General features: G+C 46.2%; 1 protein-coding gene across 2 annotated transcripts in view; it reads right to left on the reverse strand.

The window, feature by feature from the left end:
* The window catches only part of spock1 (SPARC (osteonectin), cwcv and kazal like domains proteoglycan 1), a 339,599-nt gene that overhangs the window by 76,379 nt on the left and 250,720 nt on the right, over window positions 1–12,500 (reverse strand). For both annotated transcript variants that reach the window (XM_062044006.1, XM_062044005.1), the window contains exon 6: window positions 1,587–1,707. In XM_062044006.1, the coding sequence (XP_061899990.1) occupies window positions 1,587–1,707 (121 nt within the window). The remainder of the gene's footprint in view (window positions 1–1,586; window positions 1,708–12,500) is intronic.

Here is a 12,500-nt window from a genome sequence, read left to right on the forward strand (position 1 = left end):
CCCCGTGGCCTCCTACCGGTCGGACATGCCCTAAACACCTCCCTAGGGAGGCGTTCCCAGGCCAGCCGGGAGACATAGTCTTCCCAACGTGTCCTGGGTCTTCCCCGTGGCCTCCTACCGGTCGGACGTGCCCTAAACACCTCCCTAGGGAGGCGTTCCCAGGCCAGCCGGGAGACATAGTATTCCCAAAGTGTCCTGGGTCTTCCCCGTGGCCTCCTACCGGTCGGACGTGCCCTAAACACCTCCCTAGGGAGGCGTTCCCAGGCCAGCCGGGAGACATAGTCTTCCCAACGTGTCCTGGGTCTTCCCCGTGGCCTCCTACCGGTCGGACGTGCCCTAAACACCTCCCTAGGGAGGCGTTCGGGTGGCATCCTGACCAGATGCCCGAACCACCTCATCTGGCTCCTCTCCATGTGGAGGAGCAGTGGCTTTACTTTGAGCTCCCCCCCGGATGGCAGAGCTTCTCACCCTATCTCTAAGGGAGAGCCCCGCCACCCGGCGGAGGAAACTCCGTCATAACCCAAAGCTCATGACCATAGGTGAGGATGGGAACGTAGATCGACCGGTAAATTGAGAGCTTTGCCTTCCGGCTCAGCTCCTTCTTCACCACAACGGATCGATACAGCGTCCGCATTACTGAAGACGCCACACCGATTTGCCTGTCGATCTCTTCCCTCACTCGTGAACAAGACTCCGAGGTACTCGAACTCCTCCACTTGGGGCAGGGTCTCCTCCGCAACCCGGAGATGGCACTCCACCCTTTTCCGGGCGAGAACCACGGACTCGGACGTGGAGGCTGTTGACTTTTGAGAAAATGAAAGGGTTTTAAGTGCGCCTTATAGTCCGAAAAATACGGTAATGCAATAACCCAGCCAGGAGTTTAGAGAGCGAAGCCCATCAGCTGACTTACTGCCCTGATTTAAACCCTCACCTTATTTTTACTGGATCCCAGACTTCTCAGAATACAATTCCGTTTGACTGTTGAAACATTCAGTGTCTTACACCCGATGCGGAGGCAATGAATAGTTCCTTGAGGAATAAGAGCACATGGCGGCGGGGGAGCGAGACAGGTGACGGATGGAGCGACGTTGGGGCGTAAGAATCCTCATCATCATCGACATCATCCCCACTACTCCCACACGGGGGGGGGGGGGGAGGAACTTTGTAACAATAACAATCCATCCTTTTTGTGCTGCCCCACTTTAGATTGCATTTCTCCCTCTGAATCTCTCCATCTATCAGACCAAATCCTATTTTTATGACAAACAACAAGACACACAGACTCACTCCATCACTGCTGTCAGAAAGAGGGTGCAAAAGGGTGAAGCAATGATATAAATAAAGGGGAGCGGGGGGTGGAAAGCGAAGGAAACGTTGTGAGTCACCAGATATTTTGAGGGGGTTCTTAGTGTGTGTGTGTGTGAGGCAGCAGCTTGAGCTCCAAAAGGACTGGAAGAAATGATGAACTCACGTGTGAGTTCACGTTCATTCAGTCATCTGTTCATCCATACCGACGAGCGGACCGTCCAATCAAAAAAATGGGGTCGGAGAGGCAAACAGGCAAGCCAAAGATGGAGCGTACTCACCGGTCTTGTCGCTTCTGCGTGGCGGCTTGCTAAACACTTGTCCGGGCAAACATGGACACGCTCCGTCACATTTCACGGAGATCATCTTCCCGGAGAGGCAACTCTGGAACTCCAGCTTACACTGCATGAATGGAGAGGGAATCGTTGGAAAAAATCAAATGCCGTAACAACAATACATATGTACCAGTGAAGTTGACACGTTGTGTAAATGGTAAATAAAAAGAGTATACAATGATTTGCAAATCCTTTTCAACGTATGTTCAATTGAATAGACTCCAAAGACAAGATATTTAACGTTCCAACTGGTAAACTTTGTTATGTTTTGCAAATATTAGCTAATTTGGAATGTCATGCCTGCAACATGTTTTCAAAAAAGCTGGCACATGTGGCAAAAAGGTCTGATAAAGTTGATCAAACACTTATTTGGAACATCCCACAGGTGAACAGGCAAATTGGGAACAGGTGGGTGCCATGATTGGGTATAAAAGCAGCTTCCATGAAATGCTCAGTCATTCACAAACAAGGACGGGGCGAGGGTCACCACTTTGTCAACAAATGCCTGAGCAAATTGTCGAACAGTTTAAGAATAACATTTCTCAACCAGCTATTGCAAGGAATTCAGGGATTTCACCATCTATAGTCTGTAATATCATCAAAAGGTTCAGAGAATCTGGAGAAATCACTGCACGTAAGCGATGATATTACGGACCTTCGATCGCTCAGGCGGTACTGCATCGAAAAGCGACATCGGTGTGTAAAGGATATCACCACATGGGCTCAGGAACACTTCAGAAACCCACTGTCAGTAACTACAGTGGGTCGCTACATCTGTAAGTGCAAGTTAAAACTCTACTGTGCAAAGCCAAAGCCATTTATCAACAACACCCAGAAATGGGCCTGAGCTCATCTAAGATGGACTGATACAAAGTGGAAAAGTGTTCTGTGGTCTGACGAGTCCACATTTCAAGTTGTTTTTGGAAACTGTGGACATCGTGTCGTCCAGACCAGAGAAGAAAAGAACTGTCTGGATTGTTATAGGTGCAAAGTTCAAAAGCCAGCATGTGTGATGGTATGGGGGTGTATTAGTGCCCAAGACATGGGTAACTTACACATCTGTCAAGATGGCGACGCTTCATGGCGGCAGCTTCTTGCGAGCGCTCCTGGAAGTGTAGACCGATTTGGCAAAAATACCCCTCAATTCAGTCAATTTCATGGCTGGCTCACAGCGTGTTTACTCCGTGATCACTTACGACCGACTTACGATTCTGGATGTGGAGAGATCGGGCCATTTTGGGCTGAAAGATGCGTGTACGGTGGACCTACTCGCTAGCTTGGGAATTCTTCGCGAGCTACATCCAGCAGTGGCCTTTGAAGCAGCGGTGTCCACTACCAGCGGAGACCGTCAACGAAAGAGACGTAAGCGGTGCGCTCGGAAGCAGAAGCGGGGGTGTCGGGCGGGGCTAACAACAAAGCTAAAGGCGTTGTTGTTAGCGGGGCTAACGAAAAAGCTAAATGCTAATCCACAAAGAAGCGCTAATAAGGAGTCTGTTAAGCTAGAACTAGCCTGCGCCAGGCTGGATAATCCCTGCACACATAGCAATTCTCTTAGAATAATATACAACTCACATAATGTTTTTTCTGCGTCAGAGGTGGACATGCATTTTACTGAGGTGGCAAACAATCTAAAAATTCCTGTCATATCAATTCCTAGATATGGTCGAAATTATTTAAAGTGCACTACGCATAATAAACGTAACATTATTAATATTGCTACTACGGATACTTTCAACAAAAACTCCTCAAAACAGCCCACTACCTATAATATGGGCTTTTTAAACATAAGGTCATTGTCTTCCAAAACGTTATTAGTTAATGAAGTCATTAGAGACAACAATCTTGATGTCGTTGGTCTAGCCGAGACCTGGCTCAAACCAGACAAATTTTTTGCGCTGGGTGAGGCGTCTCCTCCTGGCTATACGGGAACGCATATTGCCCGTCCCATTAAAAGGGGTGGGGGTGTTGCACTAATATACAACAAAAACTTTAGCCTTACCTCGGACCTAAATAATAAATATAACTCGTTTGAGGTGCTTACTGTGAGGTTTGTCACACCGCTGCCTCTGCACCTGGCTGTCATCTACCGCCCCCCAGGGCCCTATTCGGACTTTATCAATGAATTTTCAGAGTTCGTTGCTGATCTAGTGACGCACGCCGACAATATAATCATAATGGGAGACTTTAACATCCATATGAATACCCCATCGGACCCTCCATGCGTGGCTCTCCAGACTATAATTGATAGCTGTGGTCTTACACAAATAATAAATGAACCCACGCATCGCAACGGTAATACGATAGATCTAGTGCTCGTCAGGGGTGTCACCACCTCCAAAGTTACGATACTCCCGTACACTAAAGTAATGTCCGATCATTACCTTATAAAATTCGAAGTTCTGACTTATTGTCAACAATCTAATAATAATAATAATAACTACTATAGCAGCCGCAACATTAATGCTGCCACAACGACGACTCTTACTGACCTACTGCCTTCGGTAATGGCACCATTCCCAAATTATGTGGGCTCTATTGATAACCTCACTAACAGCTTTAACGACGCCCTGCGCGACACCATTGATAGTGTAGCACCGCTAAAGCTAAAAAGGGCCCCTAAAAGGCGTACCCCATGGTTTACAGAAGAAACTAAAGCCCAGAAATGATCATGTAGAAAGCTGGAACGCAAATGGCGTGCGACTAAACTTGAGGTTTTCCATCAAGCATGGAGTGATAGTTTAATAACTTATAAACGCATGCTTACCTCAGCTAAAGCTAAATATTACTCAAATCTCATCCACCTCAACAAAAATGATCCTACATTTTTGTTTAGTACAGTAGCATCGCTAACCCAACAAGGGACTCCTCCCAGTAGCTCCACCCACTCAGCAGATGACTTTATGAATTTCTTTAGTAAGAAAATTGAAGTCATTAGAAAAGAGATTAAAGACAATGCATCTCAGCTACAGCTGGGTTCTATTAACACAAATACGACGGTATATACGACGGACATTGCCCTCCAAAATAGTTTCTCTCTCTTTGATGAAATAACATTGGAGGAATTGTTAAAATGTGTAAATGGGACAAAACAAACAACATGTTTACTTGACCCAATTCCTGGGAAACTTATCAAGGAGCTTTTTGTTTTATTAGGTCCATCAGTGTTAAATATTATAAACTTATCACTTTCCTCTGGCACTGTTCCCCTAGCATTCAAAAAAGCGGTTATTCATCCTCTACTCAAAAGACCTAACCTCGATCCTGATCTCCTGGTAAACTACCGGCCGGTGTCCCACCTTACGTTTATCTCGAAAATCCTCGAAAAAATTGTAGCACAGCAGCTAAATGAACACTTAGCGTCTAACAATCTCTGTGAACCTTTTCAATCCGGTTTCAGGGCAAATCACTCTACGGAGACAGCCCTCGCAAAAATGACTAATGATCTATTGCTAACCATGGATGTCATCTATGTTGCTGCTTCTTGATCTTAGCGCCGCTTTCGATACTGTTGATCATAATATTTTATTAGAGCGTATCAAAACGCGTATTGGGATGTCAGACTTAGCCTTGTCTTGGTTTAACTCTTATCTTACTGACAGGATGCAGTGTGTCTCCCATAACAATGTGACCTCGGACTATGTCAAGGTGACGTGCGGAGTTCCCCAGGGTTCGGTTCTTGGCCCTGCACTCTTTAGTATTCACATGCTGCCGCTAGGTGACATCATACGCAAGTACGGTGTTAGCTTTCACTGTTATGCTGATGACACTCAACTCTACATGCCCCTAAAGCTGACCAACACGCCGGATTGTAGTCAGCTGGAGGCGTGTCTTAATGAAATTAAACAATGGATGTCCACTAACTTTTTGCAACTCAACGCTAAGAAAACGGAAATGCTGATTATCGGTCCTGCTCGACACCGACATCTATTTAATAATACCACCTTAACATTTGACAACCAAACAATTAAACAAGGAGACTTGGTAAAGAATCTGGGTATTATCTTCGACCCAACTCTCTCGTTTGAGTCACACATTAAGAGTGTTACTAAAACGGCCTTCTTTCATCTCCGTAATATCGCTAAAATTCGTTCCATCTTGTCCACGAGCGACGCTGAGATCATTATTCATGCGTTCGTTACATCTCGTCTCGATTACTGTAACGTTTTATTTTCGGGCCTCCCTATGTCTAGCATTAAAAGATTACAGTTGGTACAAAATGCGGCTGCTAGACTTTTGACAAAAACAAGAAAGTTTGATCATATTACGCCTATACTGGCTCACCTGCACTGGCTTCCTGTGCACCTAAGATGCGACTTTAAGGTTTTACTACTTACGTATAAAATACTACACGGTCAAGCTCCTGCCTATCTTGACGATTGTATTGTACCATATGTCCCGGCAAGAAATCTGCGTTCAAAGAACTCCGGCTTATTAGTGATTCCCAGAGCCCAAAAAAAGTCTGCGGGCTATAGAACGTTTTCTATTCGGGCTCCAATACTATGGAATGCCCTCCCGGTAACAGTTAGAGATGCTACCTCAGTAGAAGCATTTAAGTCCCATCTTAAAACTCATTTGTATACTCTAGCCTTTAAATAGACTCCCTTTTTAGACCAGTTGATCTGCCGTTTCTTTTCTTTTCTTTTCTACTCTGCTCCGGGGTGGACCGCTAGCCTGTCCATCAGATGGGGACATCTCTACGCTGCTGACCCGTCTCCGCTCGGGATGGTTCCTGCTGGCCCCACCATGGACTGGACTTTCGCTGATGTGTTGGACTTTCACAATATTATGTCAGACCCACTCGACATCCATTGCTTTCGGTCTCCCCTAGAGGGGGGGGTTACCCACATATGCGGTCCTCTCCAAGGTTTCTCATAGTCATTCACATTGACGTCCCACTGGGGTGAGTTTTCCTTGCCCGTATGTGGGCTCTGTACCGAGGATGTCGTTGTGGCTTGTACAGCCCTTTGAGACACTTGTGATTTAGGGCTATATAAATAAACATTGATTGATTGATTGATTGATCTGTGAAGGCGCCATTAATGCTGAAAGGTACATACAGGTTTTGGAGCAACATATGTTGCCATCCAAGCAACGTTACCATGGACGCCCCTGCTTATTTCAGCAAGACAATGCCAAGCCACGTGTTACATCAACGTGGCTTCATAGTAAAAGAGTGCGGGTACTAGACTGGCCTGCCTGTAGTCCAGACCTGTCTCCCATTGAAAATGTGTGGCACCTAAAATAGCAGAAGGGAGACCCCCGGACTGTTGAACAACTTAAGCTGTACATCAAGCAAGAATGGGAAAGAATTCCACCTGAGAAGCTTCAAAAATGTGTCTCCTCAGTTCCCAAACCTTTACTGAGTGTTGTTAAAAGGAAAGGCCATGTAACACAGTGGTGAACATGCCCCTGTGCCAACTTATTTGCAATGTTTTGCTGCCATTAAATACCAAATTAATGATTTTTTTGCCAAAAAAAAAAGAAGTTTCTCAGTTTGAACATTAAAATATCTTGTCTTTGCAGTCTATTTAATTGAATATAAGTTGAAAATGATTTGCAAATCATTGTATTCTGTTTTTATTTACCATTTACACAACGTGACAACTTCACAGGTTTGGGGTTTTGTACCTGAGATGGTTTTAAACACATTTCGACTTAAATTGATTGATCCATCCCAGTAAGGATTTTTTATTATTATTTTTCAATGTACACTCTCATATTTGCAAGTTTCCTACCCTTCTTTAATGATAGGCAACGCTCCTTTGCTGACACCAGCCTTGAAGAAGTATACTGTAGGCTGCACAGGCATGGAGGAGCTGTGCTCAAAGTATGCCAAAAAAAATCCTACTTTGCTGATTAAGAGCCAGATCTGCTGATACAGAGGTCCTCTTTCATCCAGCATGAGCAGGGGCAGCCATTAAGAAGCCATATAGACACTCCATTAGACGCTGAGATGGCCGGTGACATTCTATTCTTCTTGGGCGCGCCACAAGCCCCGATGCAAGATGGGCTGCGTCAGAAAGTCATTTTACAGAATAAATCTCATCTCAGGCGAGGGAGGAGTAAGGAATTGTTCTCTCTTGGAAGAATAATGAGGAGTGAGATGGGTTATGTAAATGATCGCTGCGTTTCATTTTTGCGGAACATGGCCGTGCATAGCGACAAATAGAAATCCATCTCACCTTTTCACTTCTTGACGGCGCAGCCGACTTTTGACTAAAGTGCTAATGGAGATTATGGGCTATTGCCAATATTTATATTATTCTACAGTACAATGCGTCCGGAAAATATTCATAGCGCTTTACTTCACTTTCCAAAATGGAATACCGTATTTCCTTGAATTGGCGCAGGGAATATAGTATTCGCACGTCTAGAATTACTGCCGGGTCAAACTCGTTTCTCAAAATAATTAACGCATGCTTGGCCTTATCGCAGGTTCATTATTGACGCCGGATCTAATTCGTTTCGCAAAATATTAATTTTATTATCGCATGTCTATAATTTTCGCCGGGTCAAACTCGTTTCGCAAAATATTTAGCATATGTCTAGAACTTCCGCCGGGTCAAATTCGTTACGTCACGAGTGACGATTTACCTGTCCTCATTTTCAAAATGGAGGAAGCTGATTTCAGTAGTTTGCAATCGCACAAAGGAAAAAAGATAAAGAGTTATTCAGTAGGATTTAAGGTCCAAGCTATTGAATACCGGTACAGTATGCTAAAAAGAACAGTAAGCAGCTATGTTTTATTAATATACCGTAGCTGCGTGTGTCATTAAATGACTCCCGCCTCCTGGTGGTAGAGGGCGCTAGTGATCCTTCTTGCGACTTCCGGTACTGCAGAAGAAGTGACTACACGCAGCAAGAGATTTTTTTTTTTTTAACATGGAGGATTACATACCGGTATCTAAAATAAAACAGTTTTCTAAACTGGACTTTCAATGGAAGCAGGAAGTAATAATTAAAGGAATATCTCCATCGAGACAGAGAGACTTTTAAAACTGAAGAAAGAAAATAAGGAAGACTTCTATAAACAAGTTATCGATGCTTTTGGTCAGAAGGAGCTGCAAATGGACTCCATTTATAAGTACAGGTAAGACCATAATAATGTTTTTTTTATTAAATGTGCTTTTCATGATGGTATGCTTACATCACACTCAAAGCGCACGCCTAAATTTACCGCATTCCTTTTGGTAAACGCCGGAGTGAGAAGAGGTTTTAAAATAATTAGCGCATGCACAGCCATCCCGCAGGCTTCCGGTAAACGCCGGAGTGACAGGAGGTTTTAAATTAATTAGCGCCCCTGCCGCTAAATAATTTACCGTATTTCAAGGAAATACGGTAAATTCATTTTGTCCTCAAAATTCTACACACAATACCCTGTAATGACAATATGAAAATGTTTTTTTGTTTGGTTTTTTTGCAAATTTATTAAGGTTAAAAAAAACTAAGAAATCACATACATTCATTTTCTACCGCTTGTCCCTTTTGGGGTGGCGGGGGGTGCTGGATCCTATCTCAGCTGCATTCGGGCGGAAGGCGGGGTACACCCTGGACAAGTCGCCACCTCATCGCAGGGCCAACACAGATAGACAGACAACAGTCACACACTAGGGCCCATTTAGTGTTGCCAATCAACCTATCCCCAGGTGCATGTCTTTGGAGGTGGGAGGAGCCTATCCCCAGGTGCATGCCTTTGGAGGTGGGAGGAGCCTATCCCCAGGTGCATGTCTTTGGAGGCGGGAGGAAGCCGGAGTACCCGGCGGGAACCCACGCAGTCACGGGGAGAACATGCAAACTCCACAAAGAAAGATCACATGTACATACCATGTTTTTCGGACTATAAGGCGCACTTAAACTCCTTTCATTTTCTCAAAAATCAACAGTGCGCCTTATAACCCGCTGCGCCTAATGCACAGTATAATCCTGGTGGTGCTTACCGACCTAAAAGCCATTTTATTTGGTACACGGTGCAATGATAAGTGTGACCAGTAGATGGCAGTCGCACATAAGAGATACGTGTAGACTGCAATATGATGGCAGTAAAGAACACCACAACATTAAACATTTATTTATCTATTTATTTTATTTCTTTCCCCAAGATGGCGCCGCTGTAGTGGCTGCTGTCCATTGCACCGGTCGCCCAGGGGGGAGGGTCCCCACATCTGCAGTCCCTTCCGAGGCTTCTCATTGTCCCATTGGGTTGAGTTTTTCCTTGCCCTGATGTGGGACCTGAGCCGAGGATGTCGTTGTGGCTTGTGCAGCCCTTTGAGACACTCGTGACTTAGGGCTATATAAGTAAACATTGATTGATTGATATTTTATGCCAAGGTGAGTAGTATTAGGGCCCCTACAAATACATCCGCAGACACGCGACTTAAGTATTGTCCAAGTTGTTTGTTTTCGAAAAGAAAGCCCACACTTCAATTCCACGTGTGGACAAACGCTGCAAGGCTGTGCTGCAGTCAACATATTGAATGAGCTGTCTAAGGAGGGAGACGGTAAGAGAGCAAGTCCAGGAAATGGATAGATGACCTCCCCGAGTCACAGGCTGCACACAGAGATGCCCCATGAATCTTTATCGCTGTCACTCTCCAGGGGTTAATGTGATTTTAATGAAACTGTGTTTTAGCACCCGAGTCGGAGGAGTAGAAATAGAGGAGGGAAGTAATAGACTTCACTTAGCCGGTGTGCTCAGGCCTCTCGGGATGTACGAGCGCCGTGGTTTTAATAAGAGGCAGAGAGAGTGCGGTTGCAGTGTCATGTGATAATGTAACGTGGATTAGCCCCGAGACATTGCCGTGTGACAAAGCAGCTCACCGGTGAGACGAGCGTACGTCGTGATTCTGGGGAGACATCAGCTGTCCCACCCAACCACTCCAGTACGTCATGATTCTGGGGAGACATCAGCTGTCCCACCCAACCACTCCAGTACATCATGATTCTGGAGAGACATCAGCTGTCCCACCCAACCACTCCAGTACGTCATGATTCTGGAGAGACATCAGCTGTCCCACCCAACCACTCCAGTACGTCATGATTCTGGGGAGACATCAGCTGTCCCACCCAACCACTCCAGTACGTCATGATTCTGGGGAGACATCAGCTGTCCCACCCAACCACTCCAGTACGTCATGATTCTGGGGAGACATCAGCTGTCCCACCCAACCACTCCAGTACGTCATGATTCTGGAGAGACATCAGCTGTCCCACCCAACCACTCCAGTACGTCATGATTCTGGAGAGACATCAGCTGTCCCACCCAACCACTCCAGTACGTCATGATTCTGGGGAGACATCAGCTGTCCCACCCAACCACTCCAGTACGTCATGATTCTGGGGAGACATCAGCTGTCCCACCCAACCACTCCAGTACGTCATGATTCTGGGGAGACATCAGCTGTCCCACCCAACCACTCCAGTACGTCATGATTCTGGGGAGACATCAGCTGTCCCACCCAACCACTCCAGTACGTCATGATTCTGGGGAGACATCAGCTGTCCCACCCAACCACTCCAGTACGTCATGATTCTGGGGAGACATCAGCTGTCCCACCCAACCACTCCAGTACGTCATGATTCTGGGGAGACATCAGCTGTCCCACCCAACCACTCCAGTACGTCATGATTCTGGGGAGACATCAGCTGTCCCACCCAACCACTCCAGTACGTCATGATTCTGGGGAGACATCAGCTGTCCCACCCAACCACTCCAGTACGTCATAATTCTGGGGAGACATCAGCTGTCCCACCCAACCACTCCAGTACGTCATGATTCTGGGGAGACATCAGCTGTCCCACCCAACCACTCCAAGTATGTCATGATTCTGGGGAGACATCAACTGTCCCACCCAACCACTCCACAGTACATCATGATTCTGGGGAGACATCAGCTGTCCCACCCAACCACTCCAGTACGTCATGATTCTGGGGAGACATCAGCTGTCCCACCCAACCACTCCAGTACGTCATGATTCTGGAGAGACATCAGCTGTCCCACCCAACCACTCCAGTACGTCATGATTCTGGGGAGACATCAGCTGTCCCACCCAACCACTCCAGTACGTCATGATTCTGGGGAGACATCAGCTGTCCCACCCAACCACTCCAGTACATCATGATTCTGGGGAGACATCAGCTGTCCCACCCAACCACTCCAGTACATCATGATTCTGGGGAGACATCAGCTGTCCCACCCAACCACTCCAGTATGTCATGATTCTGGAGAGACATCAGCTGTCCCACCCAACCACTCCAGTATGTCATGATTCTGGGGAGACATCAGCTGTCCCACCCAACCACTCCAGTATGTCATGATTCTGGGGAGACATCAGCTGTCCCACCCAACCGCTCCGGTGAAATTTGCTGCAGAGAGCTCAGGGATTTCTGGGACTCGCTCTTGTTTTTGTTCTCCCTCTTGTTTCCCCTTCAACACTCCAGACTCTCAGCACTGGCAGGTGGAGTGGCTCATTAGGAAGGGAGCTGAATACCTCCTCCAAGTCAGCTGGTGGGTGTGTACTGCATGCTCTGGTAGATCCGTGTTTTTCAACCGCTGTGCGGTGAGATACAGCCTGGTGTGCCGTGGGAGATGATCTAATTTCACCTATTTGGGTTAAAAATATTTTTTGCAAACTAGTAATTATAGTCTGCAAATGATGCGTTGTTGTTGAGTGTCGGTGCTGTCTAGAGCTCGGCAGAGTAACCGTGTAATACTCTTCCATATCGGTAGGTGGCAGCCTTTGTAGATGTGGGAAACAGCGGGAGGCAGGGTGCAGGTAAAAAGGTGACTAATGCTTGAACCAAAAATAAACAAAAAGGTGAGTGCCCCTAAGAAAAGGCATTGAGGTTCAGGGAAGGCTATGC

Source organism: Entelurus aequoreus, linkage group LG04 (genome assembly GCF_033978785.1).
Source record: "Entelurus aequoreus isolate RoL-2023_Sb linkage group LG04, RoL_Eaeq_v1.1, whole genome shotgun sequence".
NCBI lineage: Eukaryota > Metazoa > Chordata > Actinopteri > Syngnathiformes > Syngnathidae > Entelurus > Entelurus aequoreus.